Source organism: Coregonus clupeaformis, chromosome 8 (assembly GCF_020615455.1).
Source record: "Coregonus clupeaformis isolate EN_2021a chromosome 8, ASM2061545v1, whole genome shotgun sequence".
Taxonomy (NCBI): Eukaryota; Metazoa; Chordata; class Actinopteri; order Salmoniformes; family Salmonidae; genus Coregonus; species Coregonus clupeaformis.
The window spans coordinates 29,983,989-29,998,348 of NC_059199.1; the positions used below are offsets into that span (position 1 = coordinate 29,983,989).

A 14,360-nucleotide genomic window follows, 5' to 3' on the forward strand; every position below is an offset into this window, starting at 1 on the left:
GGGCCAGGACTGACCAGTCCAGCAGCTAGGGATTGCCTAAATAGGTATCTCCCCTGAAGTGGGCAGGTTTTCAATACAGACTCCTTTTGTCGTACAGTATTCCATATAAGGCATCCAGACCTTATGAAAGTTGCACAGTATACCCTTAATCTTTTTTTTATTTAATATAGTGATACTATACATAACTTGACATTTCTTCCATACACTGTGGGAGGATAACCATCTTTCCAATTAATGGCAATGCATTTATTAGCCACTATAAATTCTAGGTTACACAGTTTCTTCTGATAACAGTCTCCATATCAACATTTACAAGCAAACAAAAACAGGGAAAAGGGAGAATCTGTAGACATGCTGAGATAAAAGAACATACTCTTTGCCAGCGTTCAGCCAGACTTCACAAGACCATAACATATGCAAATGTGTCCCCTTTTGTGTTTTACACCTCTAGCAGAATAATACAATTTCTGAGTGCATGATATTCAGTTTCACTGGCATATAGTACGTTCTATGGATGGTCTTAAACTGCAGTAATTTATGTCTGAGATTATATGAACATGACTGGGCATTCTAACATATCTGTATCCATTCATCATCATCAATAGCGTCTCCCAGGTCTTCCTCACATTTTTGTTTGACATGTTTTGTGTCATCGGGAAAAGCCACTATCAACCCTTGATACAGTTTGGAATCAACTTTGGAGGTTTGTCAGACTGCCTTAAAATAGCATCTGGTTTGTCCAGTGTTTGCTGGACAGAGAAAATAAAGTGTTGTATATTCAGAAATTCACTTCACCTCTGTTACAGACTGGTCTTCCCTGTCTGCCTGACCCTTCTGAGACGCCTGTCACCATCTGATCCTCCTAAAATGAGGCATGACGAATTACCTTGGTATACATTATATTATCCAAGAATATAATGGTTCAATAATTGAAAATATTATTATTATTCCTAGATCCCAGACTGTAGCTTTAAGCTTAAGTGCTGTCATGTAGCTACTGTAGGTCTACCCATCAATTCAAGATGGGACTTTGTATCATTCACTGAATTTAATGCAAAATTCACCTGAGCTCCGTAGACTGGTCTTCCCTGGCTTCCCTGGAATCTTCCCACTCCTAAAAAGTAGGCTATAAAAATAGCTCAAGAGAAAGTGCAAGTCTCTCCAACTCTGCTCTCTTCAAACTACATCTAGCATATTGGCTGATATAGCCCAGTAATACAATGTAAGGGCCATGTGAGAATCTCTGGTAATTTAACCTATTTCTTAAGTTATTTGACATTGCCTATAGGGCGCATAATTGCTGGGACCATGGCTGGCAAGTGAGCTGCGTCGCATACGCCTAAAATAACAGTGCGGGACTACGGTTGGGTTTGGGACCAGTTCTTGCGGTAGCGGGTGGAAGTCGGACAGAAAGCCTGCGGGCGGGAGCGGGATGAAGAAATCGATCCCGCGCAGACCTCTACTGTGCACCATGACAGTGAAGCCTGTAATGTTACAGCTGTTTATTACTGACTGTGTTAGTGTGAAAAGTAGGGAATTAGCTAGGGAAACTGACAGATCAATAAAGTTCCATTGCCATACTGACTAATACAACTCACGTTGCACTGAAAAAACATCAGAATATCAATCTTCAATCGTTTGGCCAATGGTTTCATCGTTTGATTCAGGTCTAGTTTGATTGAGGCAAAAGGAATAGCTAATGTAAGACAACTTTTGACCAGCTCTCTCTCTAACGGTACATCACCTAGCGAAAGCTTGCCAAATTCATTTACTTATGAAACGGGACAAAACAAAGGCTACAAAACAATTCCATACAAACAACTGCTGTCCCCCCCCGTCCCCCCCGTCCCCAGTGAAAGTTGCGCCCCTGCATAAACATATCTCTTCTTTCCTCTCACTGTCACCTCTCATTGGAGCGAATATCATCAGGTGATCTCTCCCTGCTCTACATTTGCCAATCTGCCTTTCAGCCAATCGTATACAGAGCAGCTCACCGGGGGGATTGCTTCCCACAAAGGTTGATTGACAGGGCGCTTTAAGCCACCCGCTGGGAGGGTTTGTTGCCTGGCCCTGGGGCGAGGGCTGAGGTCAACGTCTTGAGAAGAGATGGAGGCCAGGCCCCGAAGAACAAGATCACAAAGATGGCTAATTATCCTTCATTGTGTGTGTCGCCGTAGTACCGACTCTTTTATACTCTCACTAACTCAACACAGACAGAGAATGTTGTGTGTCAGCTAGTTGGGATAGCAAATACATTTAATGTTGCTTTTGTGCAAACAAATATTTGAATTGTGAAAATGTTTGATTTATTTGACAGAACTTCTCTGTGATTGAGGAAATTACACTGAACAAAAATATAAACGCAACATGTAAAGTGTTGGTCCCATGTCTCATGAGTTGAAATTAAAGATCCCAGAAATGTTCCACGCACAAAAAGCTTTTTTCTTTCAAATGTTTTGCACAAATTTGTTTACATCCCTGTTTAGTGAGTATTTCTCCTTTGCCAAGATAATCCATCCACCTGACAAATGTGGCATATCAAGAAGCTGATTAAACAGCATGATCATTACACAGGTGCACCTTGTGCTGGGGACAATAAAAGGCCATTCTAAAATGTGCAGTTTTGTCACACAACACAATGCCACAGATGTCTCAAGTTTTGAGGGTGCATGCAATTGACATGCTGACTGCAGGAATGTCCACCAGAGCTGTTGCCAGAGAATTTAATGTTTGTTTCTCATCCATAAGCCGCCTCCAATGTTGTTTTAGAGAATTTGGCAGTACGTCCAACCTGCCTCACAACCGCAGACCACGTGTAACCACGCCAGCCCAGGACCTTCACATCCGGGTTTTTCACCTGCGGGGTCGTCTGAGACCAGCCACCCGGACAGCTGATGAAACTGGGTTTGCACAACCAAAGAATTTCTCCACAAACTGTCAGAAACCGTCTCAGGGAAAGCTCAACTGCGTGTTCATCATCCTCACCAGGGTCCTGACCTGACTGCAGTTCGGCGTCGTAACCGACTTCAGTGAGCAAATGCTCACCTTCATTGGCCACTGGTACGCTGGGGAAGTGTGCTCTTCACGGATTAATCCCAGTTTCAACTGTACTGGGCAGCGGTTTGCTGATGTCAATGTTGTGAACAGAGTGCCCCATGGTGGCGGTGGGGTTATGGTATGGGCAGGCATAAGCTACGGACAACGAACGCAATTTCATGCACAGAGATACCGTGACTAGATCCTAAGGCCCATTGTCGTGGCATTCATCCGCCGCCATCCCCTCATGTTTCAGCATTATAATGCACTGCCCCATGTTACAAGGATCTGTACACAATTCCTGGAAGCTGAAAATGTCCCAGTTCTTCCATGTCCTGCATACTCACCAGACATGTCACCCATTGAGCATGTTTGGGATGCTCTGGATCGACGTGTACGACAGCGTGTTCCAGTTCCCGCCAATAACCAGCAACTTTGCACAGCCATTGAAGAGGAGTGGGACAACATTCCAAAGGCAACAATCCACATCCTGATCAACTCTATGCGAAGGAGATGTGTCTCGCTGCATGAGGCAAATGATGGTCACACCAGATACTGACTGGTTTTCTGATCAATGCCCCTAGCTTTTTTTAAAGGTAACTGTGACCAACAGATGCATATCTGCATTCCCAGTCATGTGAAATCCATAGATTAGGGCCTAATGAATTGATTTCAATTTTTACTGTAACTCAGTAAAATCTTTGAAAGTGTTGCAAGTTGCATTAATATTTTTGTTCAGTGTAGTTTTATTTCAAAACATTTATAAAACAAGTTTTATTTCAAAAACTTCTACACAATTAGTAACTACATAATGTAAACTACATAATGTATTGATTGATAAGTAGTAAAACAAGCAAGTTATTCATAGGTTATTACAGTGTAATTAACATTTTGTAGTACATCTGCAACTTTATGTGCTGTAAAATAAAGTGCTATCAATAGAACTTTGGGCATTGTCTGCTTCATGTAGGTCTATAGGCTTCAGATGGTATTGCATTATGTGTTACATAGTTTACATGGGTTTAAATCACATATGGTTCTCTGCTATTTTCGAAGCTACTTTTTGAACATAAGGGGCTCATTACATGGACCAAAGGTAAACCTACTCTTGGAGTACAAAGCATGTTCAATGTACAGTTTCCAGTGAAAGTAATTTTAATCCAGGGTCCTTGCAACCAATTGAAGACAGACTGCATCAGGCCCCTTTTGTAAACAGGAACTCAGCAGAAACTCAAAGCCCAAGAGCTACTTTATGTGTGTGTGTTTGTGTGTATGTATGTTTGTGTGTGTTTGTGCGAGAATATGCTTGTGTGTGTGTGTGTGTTTGTGTGTGTGTGTGTGTATTTAGTAGCAGTAGCAGCATGTTAGTGCATGATTACTGTATGCTATCTCTCTTCCGTGTCCGTGCAGATATCCTCAGTGTGTCAGGGTCACCGAGGGATTAAGCTTTCCCACAAAGCAATGCGTCTATGTAATGTGGATATAGGATTTCTGCTATCCTACATGTAGTATTTGTCATGCTCCTAAAAGGGCTCTGAGATTAGAACAGGATTGCAGGATAAGGTGTAATGGGGTATGATGCATTATAATGCATTGTAAGACTTGTCATGAGCATGTATAGCCGCCTTGTAATGTCTTATAATCATACCATAATGATTTTGACTAAATACTTATCATTTTGAATTAGTTTAAATGTTGACAGACATATGAAATAATATAAGCCTTATTGTAAGACATTATAAAGTCTTTATACCGAGTTATAAACCATTATGTCACCATTATGTCACAGGAAGGCCATAAAAGATCATCAAGGACATCAACCACCCAAGCCACGACCTGTTCACCCCGCTATCATCCAGAAGGCGAGGTCAGTACAGGTGCATCAAAGCTGGGACCGAAAGACTGAAAAACAGCTTCTATCGCAAGGCTTCAGACTGTTAAATAGCCATCACTAGCCGGCTACCACCCCTGCACCTTAGAGGCTGTTGCCCTATGTACATAGACATGGAATCACTGGTCACTTTTATAATGTTTACATACTGCTTTACTCATTTCATATGTATATACTGTATTCTACTGTATTTTAGACAATGCCACTCCGACATTGCTCGTCCTAGTATTTATATATTTCTTAATTCCATTCTTTTACTTTTAGATTTGTGTGTATTGTTGTGAATTGTTAGATACTACTGCACTGTTGGAGCTAGGAACACAAGCATTTCGCTACACCCGCTATAACATCTGCTAAATATGTGTATGTGACCAATAAAATTGTATTTCATTATACCTGCAGGCTTTAAGTAAAATGTTACCGGATTACTCAACAAGCCCATTCAAAAACAAGAGATTCTGTATGGTGTTTGCATCCCTCAAACGTTCTATGTCTATATCATTGGTTTACGAAATCATTTCTCGAAGTTACTTCTCTCATATTCTGTTGTCCTACATTTCTGATGATGCGTCGACGCGGTGAATGAACGCAGACTGCTGAGAGACTGCAGTGCTCTACCCATCAGGGTGTGGAACATTTACATTTTAGCCGTTTAGCAGACGCTCTTATCCAGAGCGACTTACAGTTAGTGAGTGCATACATTTTTCATACTGGCCCCCCGTGGGAATCGAACCCACAACCCTGGCATTGCAAAAGCCATGCTCTACCAAATGAGCTACACGGGGCTACAGGCTTGCATATCCCTGTATGTGTATGTGTGTGTGTCTGCATACATGTGTGTATATGTCTGTGTATGCATGTGTGCATACATGTGTGTATATGTCTGTGTATGCATGTGTGTGTGTTTGTGTGTTTACGTGTGTGTTTACTTCCAAGCGCAAAGGTTCCGTAACGCCCAAGCATGTTATAACTACATGGTACATGCGTGACAAACACACCGCAGAAAGCAGAACTATAGTGTTGACCAAGACCAGTCCGCTCACCATCTGTACATCCAGGCTAACAATGCAGTGTGTTGCACTGCTACAAAACAATCCATACCAACAGTATACATCTCAACATTATGAAATGTTTAACTGAGGACTGCCTATAGAGGAATATATATGGGTAATTCCTTTAGGAACAGTAATCCTAGATTTAGACATTTACTCTGGACCCTTCCTTTTTGGCTCAGCTGATGGCAACAAGCATGATGACCTCATCACAGCACTTGGTCATTGGCCTAGAGACCCTCTATCATTTGGCCAATCGTAGATTGATTTGGTGACGTTAGCTTTAAAGTCTATCAGGTTTGATGGGAAGGCGGGACAAAGCACGCGCTGACGTCAACGATAGTCTATAGAGCACAGTGGTTGGCTAGACTGGCTAAAGTAAATATCAAAAGGATACAATAGAAAAAAACAATAGATTGAAGAACTTAGATTCGAAATAAATAACAGAAATGCACATTCATAATGTCTAGGTTTTCTATGTCACTTGCTTGAGCGCACTTATCAGCGCAAATAAACAGCTCTAAACTTTTTATATCCCATTCCCTCCCCATTTACTTGCTGGTTGAACTTCATTTGCCTCCTTTTTTATACTCGCCATGTAAACTACAGGTTAACTGTAGTTTTTGCAGACAATGTCCTTACATTACCACAACTGCAAAACCGAGCGTTAAAGAACATCAAGTCCCAAATTACCATTTTTATAGGACAATTATAACCGCTGTCAGTGCCGCTGTATGCGTCTGCAGATTGGTGAGGATAGTTATTTTTCTTCCATTCACCCGCCTACTCCCTGTCAGCAGACCTCCCCTAAAGCGCTATTGGATGCCGCAGCCCTGTCCTAAACAGCTGTTTGGTGTTTTCCAACAGCACGATTCGACTAAACACGGTGTCAATCAAATTTAGACACTGCCATGTAGCTCCTTGGATTCATGAAATCTACTGGCTACTGTACTCAATTGTGTCCTCTGATTGGCTACATGGACTAGTTGTCAAGGCTTTGGTCTTCATTCACCATTTTGCGACTGTAGTGTAGAATGTACAGAGCAGTAGTTTTTCCTCTAAGTTGCTTTACAGACGAAAGATAATATGACACTCCGTTAATTGTCAACCCTGGATTTCCGACTTTAGGCCTACTATCAATTGTGTTACTGACTCGATACATTTCTGCATTGAAAATAATTTGGTGGTGAGTAAAACCTACAAATCTTTCTTCTGCAGCACTGCAGTAGCCTGTTTTGCTTTGTCGAGATGCTACGTTGTAGACGTTGTCTATAATAAGCACCCTTTGTAACTACTAATTAAATAATATTTTCCTAGTTTATAATACTCTGCGGAGAGAAGTAAAGAGAGGATTGGATGCCACACTTCATTGAAAAGGGAGCGGTGCGGGGGGATTGTCAGCCTAAAACTTTTCTCCAAGAAAATATTCAACGCCATAACTACCATTATAAGAGTGAGACTTCCTAGAAGTGTTTTTCTTCCGTTGCGATTGAAGGCGAAACCTTGAAACCATCTGAATCATCCACATAGAGTTTTTAGCATTATTATCTCTCCATGGGCTACTTACTAGTCGTTATACAAAATGTCTATTTGCATCTGTCCTTCGCCTGGGCTTGTGGGCCTCGTTTCTACGTAGTGTCCACAATTGTTACTTTTTAATGTAACTTAATTTACAATGTTGCAGTTTGCACTCGCCGGGAAATGTGTTTCTAAGTTGCATCCAGTAATGTCAACATTTTACAACAATTGTCACACGAATGAATTTGCAACATAATTACTTTGGCTGCTGTCGCGCGATGTAATTACATATTGTTAGATTTAAGTAAGCATACTTACTCTCTGTTTTTAATACCCTTTTATGAGTTGTTCCACAGCACCATATATCGTAATAATAGGCCTTTAAAATGTTGCACGAAGAAGATTTTTCTAAGCGGCCTTGTGTTGTTTGGCCTGCGTCACTGGACTTCACCGCCCTGTTGTGTAGTAAACTGATAGTAATCGCAAAGCCCTATGACCAATAAGAGTGCTTCACACATATACAGTACGGTACTATTCAGCAAAACTAACAGTGACCACATTCTTGCAATCGTTTGCATTTTACAGTACGTCAGTTTAGGGTTGAAGTTTGTTTTATAGTCTACTTTAAGTACGTGACATTTGTGCATTAGCCAGTAGTTGCACAATAGGACCATATTCTCCACCAGTTATCATAGTTTTATAGTTATATATTGATGCATCGAAACTGTCGATGTATCATTTCTTCACACTGGGCACACACTTGTTAAATTAACGTTGCTTTCTCGTAATTTCAATGAAATGATGTTGAACCAACGTGGAATAGACGTTGAATTGACGTCTGTGCCCAGTGGGACGTTATGCTAATATTGATTTTCATTATGCTCTAATAGGACATTACAACAAGTTCTCCAATGGTGACAAATGGCAATGCTAGGTTTATACAGCGTTGATATGGCAACATTTATTGAACATTGAATCAACACAAGATTGAACATTGATGCAATATTGACAAATGGATAAGGCTCATACAGATGAATGGAAATGCGTTGTGCCTTCTTCTCTCGAAATTGTTATCATTATGACACTCATCCATATACTTGCTGGTGTGCACTATTGAGTAAACAATGTGCACACATCCAACTTGAAAAAAGTGAGGCAACAAATTATTTTATGATGACAGTTCTTTGAATGCAATCTCAAGTCTCCTGAATATAATTTGCATAATACTGGGTTGTAACTGTGTGTGTTTTCGAACAGCAGTTTACATGTAGTGTGGTCACAACAATACAGGTCTGTAGTTTCTCATTACAAGTAGATACCTTGGAGTTCTGTAGAGCTAAATGTATTAAATTAGTGGACGTACATGACATTGTAACAACCTAATATCATAATTTGGCCCAGACATGTTGTAATGTCTCAAACATGCTTAGGATAGGCTTTTTGTTGAATCACGGTGTGGTGTTGTCTGAAACACTGAGGCCGATGGGAAGTGTGTACTGGAAAAAACAACCCATAATGTAAGCAAGATAGGCCTACAACACTTGACACTGCCTGTTTCAATGGAAAACCCAAACCAAACCTGTTGGTTTTCAGTTAGTTTCTTTCATCCACATAGGTCAGCATTCAACAACATGGATGTTTTCCCTGGCAGTGAAAAAGGCCTCTAAATGAGTGGTTGGTATGAAATCTAAGGCGAAAGAGAGGGCTAAAGAGAGAGGGTAATAAAGTAGCAGGAAGTTAGGTAATGGTCCATGACAGGAAGTGTGGATTGTAGGGGCGGATTGGTTCAGCTACGAATAGATAAAGGTCACCACCGAGTGAGAGAGAGGGGAAAAGAACCCCTGAGTAAGAGAGAGAGAGAATGAGAAAAATGCGAGTGAACAAGAAGGAATTCCCCCACCTCCACTGCCCTAGCCAAGAAACCAGCGTGTGTGTGTGTGGGTGCAGACTTGTCTGGACAAGCACTTCCAAATGTGCCTGCCACTATTCTGCTATGCTATATTGTTATATTACTTTACATGCTATACAAGATTGCTTCATTATGGTTAAATTTTTTATTCACACAGTGTTAGGTGTATAATTATATGTAATATAGGTTACATTATGTAATGTATGTATTATATACTGAGTGTACAAAATATTAAGAACACCCCTTTTGCCCTCAGAACAGCCTCAATTCGTTGGGGCATGGACTCTACAAGGTGTCGAAAGCGTTCCACAGGGATGCTGGCGCATGTTGACTCCATGTTGACTCCAACGCTTCCCACAGTGGTATCAAGTTGACTGTTGAGTGTGAAAAACCCAGCAGCGTTGCAGTTCTTGACACACTCAAATCGGTGCGCCTGGCACCTACTACCATACCACGTTCAAAGGCACTTATATATTTTGTATTGCCTATTCACCCTCTGAATGGCACACATACACATCATTGTCTCAATTGTCTCAAGGTTTTAAAATCCTTCTTTAACCTGTCTCCTCACCGTCATCTACACTGATTGAAGTTTATTTAACAAGTGACATCCATAAGGGATCATAGGTTTCACCTGGATTCACCTGGTCAGTCTATGTCATGGAAAGAGCAGGTTTTCCTAATGTTTTGTACACTCATGTGAACTGAATTTGTAATACAATAGTAATACCCATTATTTATTGTGTTGGGTGATATATCATTCAATAATGAATGTATTACCAAGGACACAAAATACATGGTTTATAGAATAGGCCTATATTTGAGATTATTTTGAAAAAATGTGCCCAGTTTTGGTCTGACAACCACTCCACCCCACCGCTACCTTGTCCGGTGAATGTGCTTTTTATAATGTCACAATGCATTTACCACATGAATAATCCAGTCCTTGTTATGTTCTGCTCTGTTTCAGGGTCTGGAATAAGGTGGAAAGAGCTGGAGAAACAGAAAGAGGGAAGGGCGTGATGAGAAAGAGAGGGGCTGGAAGAGCAGGGAAGTAGCGGGAGAGAGGAACAGAGAATCTGAACTCTGCAAAAATAAGCCACTGTAAAGAAAAAGCCAATGCAGAGATGAAGACGATTAAAAAGCAAGGAAGGCGCTCGCCCCCGTCGACCCGGGCCAAAGGGGGGAAGAGACGGGGGGCGGGGGACAGTGGGGAGAAAAGAGACTCAGACGAGAACAGAGACAGATCCCCCAAAAGTCAGACCTCACCCCAAACCTCATCTCACGCAGAGTCTTCTCAGGAAGAGTCTGTGACACTCACGGCGAGGGTTACGCCAGAGAGGGAGGGCCACAGAGAGGGGCCCCGGCTCCCAGAGACAGCGGCCGCAGCAGCAGGGACCCTCCCTGGGAAGTCAGAGGACTCCCGCCCGGGGAGCGTCAAGTCGCTGAATGCCCACAGCACAGACAGCAGCAGCAGCGCCGCCAGTGCTGCCAACAGCCCCAACCCCTCGTCCAACCGCAAGACGGCCACATTCAAGGCCCGCGTCCCCAAGAAGAAGTACACTTCTGAGCACTGTGCTGCCGCCGCTGCTGCCGCCAGCAACCACGGAAACCATGGCAACCCCAGCACGCCCCCACTGAACAGCAGTAGTGCTCACTGTGGCAGTAACGCCGGTAGTCAGTCGTCAGGCTTATCTTCGGGGCCCGGGTCGACAGCGAGTGAAGGCGGTTCGCTTACTGACATCAACAGTCAGACCAGGAGACCAGCGGAGGACTACACTACCACTATAGCTCCATCACAGGACAGGGACAGCACACCTGGACCCCCTCCCACAGGGGACAGAGACAGGAGAGGCCCAGAGGGAGGCAGAGACATCTCCCCCAGCCCTGTCCGCTGCTCCTCTACAGACACAGCCAGCGAACACGACCTGGACGTGAGCGAGCCACGCCGCCCCAACCTTCACCACACCAACCCCACCACCGAAGCACACACCCTGACCCTGGTGCAACGTAGCACCCAACACACTCCGACCCCACAGAGCCTGTCTGACGCGCTAGCCGACGCCCTGGCCAAAGGTCTAAAGAACCAGCGGGTGCTAGCCAGGCAGGCTAGGAGGAGGAGCGGAAAGGGGGAAGAGGAGAACGGAAGAGGAGGGGGGAGGGAGAGCATGGACTCAGTGTTCAGAGCGGGCGTGGTGCGGCAGGTGAGCGGCGAGCACGGCAGCCTGGAGGTGCAGCTGAATGGCGAGAAGGAGCTGTACTGCTACCCATTCCGTGAGGGCGCCCAGGGGCCCGTGGACATCATCATGGACGCCCCGCCGCCCGGCTCCCAGGCCGTGCCCATCGGCACCCCTGTGTGCGTGCCCTTCGGAGGCAACGAGGACGGCGGCACCACAGAGGCCCAGCGCCAGTGGTACCGAGAGGGCCTGGTCACCCAGGTGGACTCCCACCCAGCTGTGTCCTACCCCTATAGAGTGTTGTTAGAGGACAGAGCGCCCCCAGGGGATGAGGAGGGGGATGGCAGGGTGGGCACTCCGACGGCTGTGTGGGTGTCCCGTCAGAGCCTCCGCCTACTGGTGCCCCCCTGGGACCTGGACCTGGGACCCTCCGGAGGGGGGCGAGAGGAGGGCAATGCTGCCGCTGAGAGAGGGAGAGAGAGGGAGAGAGAGAGAGAGGACAGGGACAGGGACGAAATAGAGGTGGAGCAGGAGCTGTGTCGCCTCAGCCAGGGGATGGGGCTCAGCGCAGCTGTGCCTGGGTCCGTGTTGGGGAGGCTTTCATACCCTGGAACGGCCCCCGCCTCCTCGTCTTCCTCCACTGTCAGCTCCCCCGTCACTCCCGCCACGGTGCTGAGTCTGGTGCCCGGAAGAGAATGGGAGCGAGAGAAGGACCTGGTGGAGAGAGAGAGGGAGCTCCAGAGGAAACAAGAGAGAGATAACCGAGAGAGGGCCAAGCAGCACCACCATTTCATGCCCCTGACCCCCGAGGAGGACATAGAGGTGTCCCACTTCAGCATGGTGCCCATGGGGGCAACGGGGGGGGCAGCCAAGGCCCTGGCGGTGTCCCAGCACAGGCACATACTCTCTAAGCCGGGCTACCTCAGCCCCCACCTGTCCGTGGGTCGGGGCCTCGGAGGCACCCCGCTGGTGGGCCCCCACCTGGCCCTCAACCCCCACCCCCCTCCCTCCCCCACAGTGCTACTGGGCCTGGAGTCGGGAGCTCTGGGGGGAGCCGTCATCGCCACCCCTCTGCGCCCCCCTCTGCCCTCCTCGTCCTCCCGCGGCTCCCTGGATAAGCCACCCTCGTCAAACGCCAACTCCCACGGTGCATCTGGAGGGGGTGGAGGTTCGGGTTCGGCGTTCTCGTCGCGCTCCCGCACCCCGCTCACGGCAGCCCAGCAGAAGTACAAGAAGGGCGACGTGGTGTGTACCCCCACGGGCATCCGCAAGAAGTTCAACGGCAAGCAGTGGAGGAGGCTGTGCTCCAGAGAGGGCTGCTCTAAGGAGTCCCAGAGAAGAGGCTACTGCTCACGTCATCTTTCCATGAGAACTAAAGAGATGGAGGCCAGCGGAGGGGGCAGAGACCGTGGCGGTGCCAGCAGTACGGGCACCCTAACCCCGTCAGACCTGAGGATGGGCGGCGGCCGGACCAGTTCGGAGTTCGACTGGGACAACACGTCGCGAGACAGCAGCGAAGCGAGCAGTAGGGGAGGGGATTCACGCCCCCGCCTGGTCCTGCCCTCGCTCCTGCCCCAGGACCTATCACGCTTCGACTTTGATGAGTGCGAGGCGGCCACCATGCTGGTGTCTCTGAGCAGCTCCCGCTCGGGCACTCCCTCTTTCTCTCCCATCTCCAACCAGTCGCCCTTCTCGCCCACGCCGTCGCCCTCGCCATCCCCGCTCCTCAGCTTCCGCCCGGCCACCTTCAGCCCCATCACGGCCCCGTCTTCTCTCACCCCTCGCCGCCACCGCCACCTGAGCGGCACTAAGATGGGCACGCCGGGCTCGGACCGCGAGCGCCACCTGTCGGGCATCCTGCCCACCTTCCAGACCAACCTCACCTTCACCGTGCCCATGAGCCCCAGCAAGCGGAAACTGGATGCCCATCCTCCGCCCCTGCCCCTCTCTGCCCAGGATTACGCCAAGCCCGGCCAGCAGTTAGGGGAGACTATAGGCCTTAGGCCAGCCGCCTTCAGGGTGCTCTCCCCTCAGAGCCAGCCCACCACCCCCTCCTCCCTCTCCTTCCCCCGGCCCCGGAGCGCTACCAGCCGCCCCCCGTCCTCCGCCGCCTCCACCCCCCCGCCCATGCTGGTGTCCGCCACCCCTCCCTCCCCACTGCCCCAGGACCCCAGCCCCCGCCGCATCGTGCCCCTGCGAGACTCCCCCGTCATCGTGCGGAACCCTGACGTCCCCCTGGCCAAGTTTACCGAGGGACCCCTAGGGAGGAGGGGAGGAGGGGGCCACTCCTCCAGAGAGCACAGCCAGCCCCTGCACCTTGCCACCGGCCTCCAAGCACCCGTGCCCATCAACGGCGCCGCCACCAATGGAGCGGTCCTCCTGCGAAACCACGCCTCCACCCTGGTCCTTGTAACCTCCTCCCAGTCCCTGACCCCAGCCGTCGCCGGACGCCCTGTCCACTGCAGCCCAGCCCCCAGTGGTGGCTCCGCCTCCATCTCCTCTACTGGCTCCGCCCTCTCCAGCTCTGGATCAGGCGGTAGGGAGTGGGAGAGGAAGCCCGGTGGGCATCAGGACACCATTGAAGGGACACTGCCCCAGCCGGTAGCCTGCCACCCTTCGCCCACTGCCCTGCTGCCCCTCATCCTACCAGCTGAGTCCCCTCAACCTGCACCCCGCAAGGACATCATCATGGGACGGCCTGGGACAGGTAAGACATCAATCATTATAGGGGTATATAGGGGTTAGTATAAAGGGGTGTATAGGGCTTAGTATATAGG

General features: G+C 47.5%; 1 protein-coding gene across 1 annotated transcript in view; it reads left to right on the plus strand.

The window, feature by feature from the left end:
• The first annotated feature begins 7,006 nt into the window (after window positions 1-7,006).
• The window catches only part of LOC121572496 (protein capicua homolog), a 39,157-nt gene continuing 31,803 nt past the window's right edge, over window positions 7,007-14,360 (plus strand). The window contains exons 1-2 of the mRNA XM_045221912.1: window positions 7,007-7,165; window positions 10,377-14,290. Of these exons, the coding sequence (XP_045077847.1) occupies window positions 10,534-14,290 (3,757 nt within the window). The 5' untranslated portion in view covers window positions 7,007-7,165; window positions 10,377-10,533. The remainder of the gene's footprint in view (window positions 7,166-10,376; window positions 14,291-14,360) is intronic.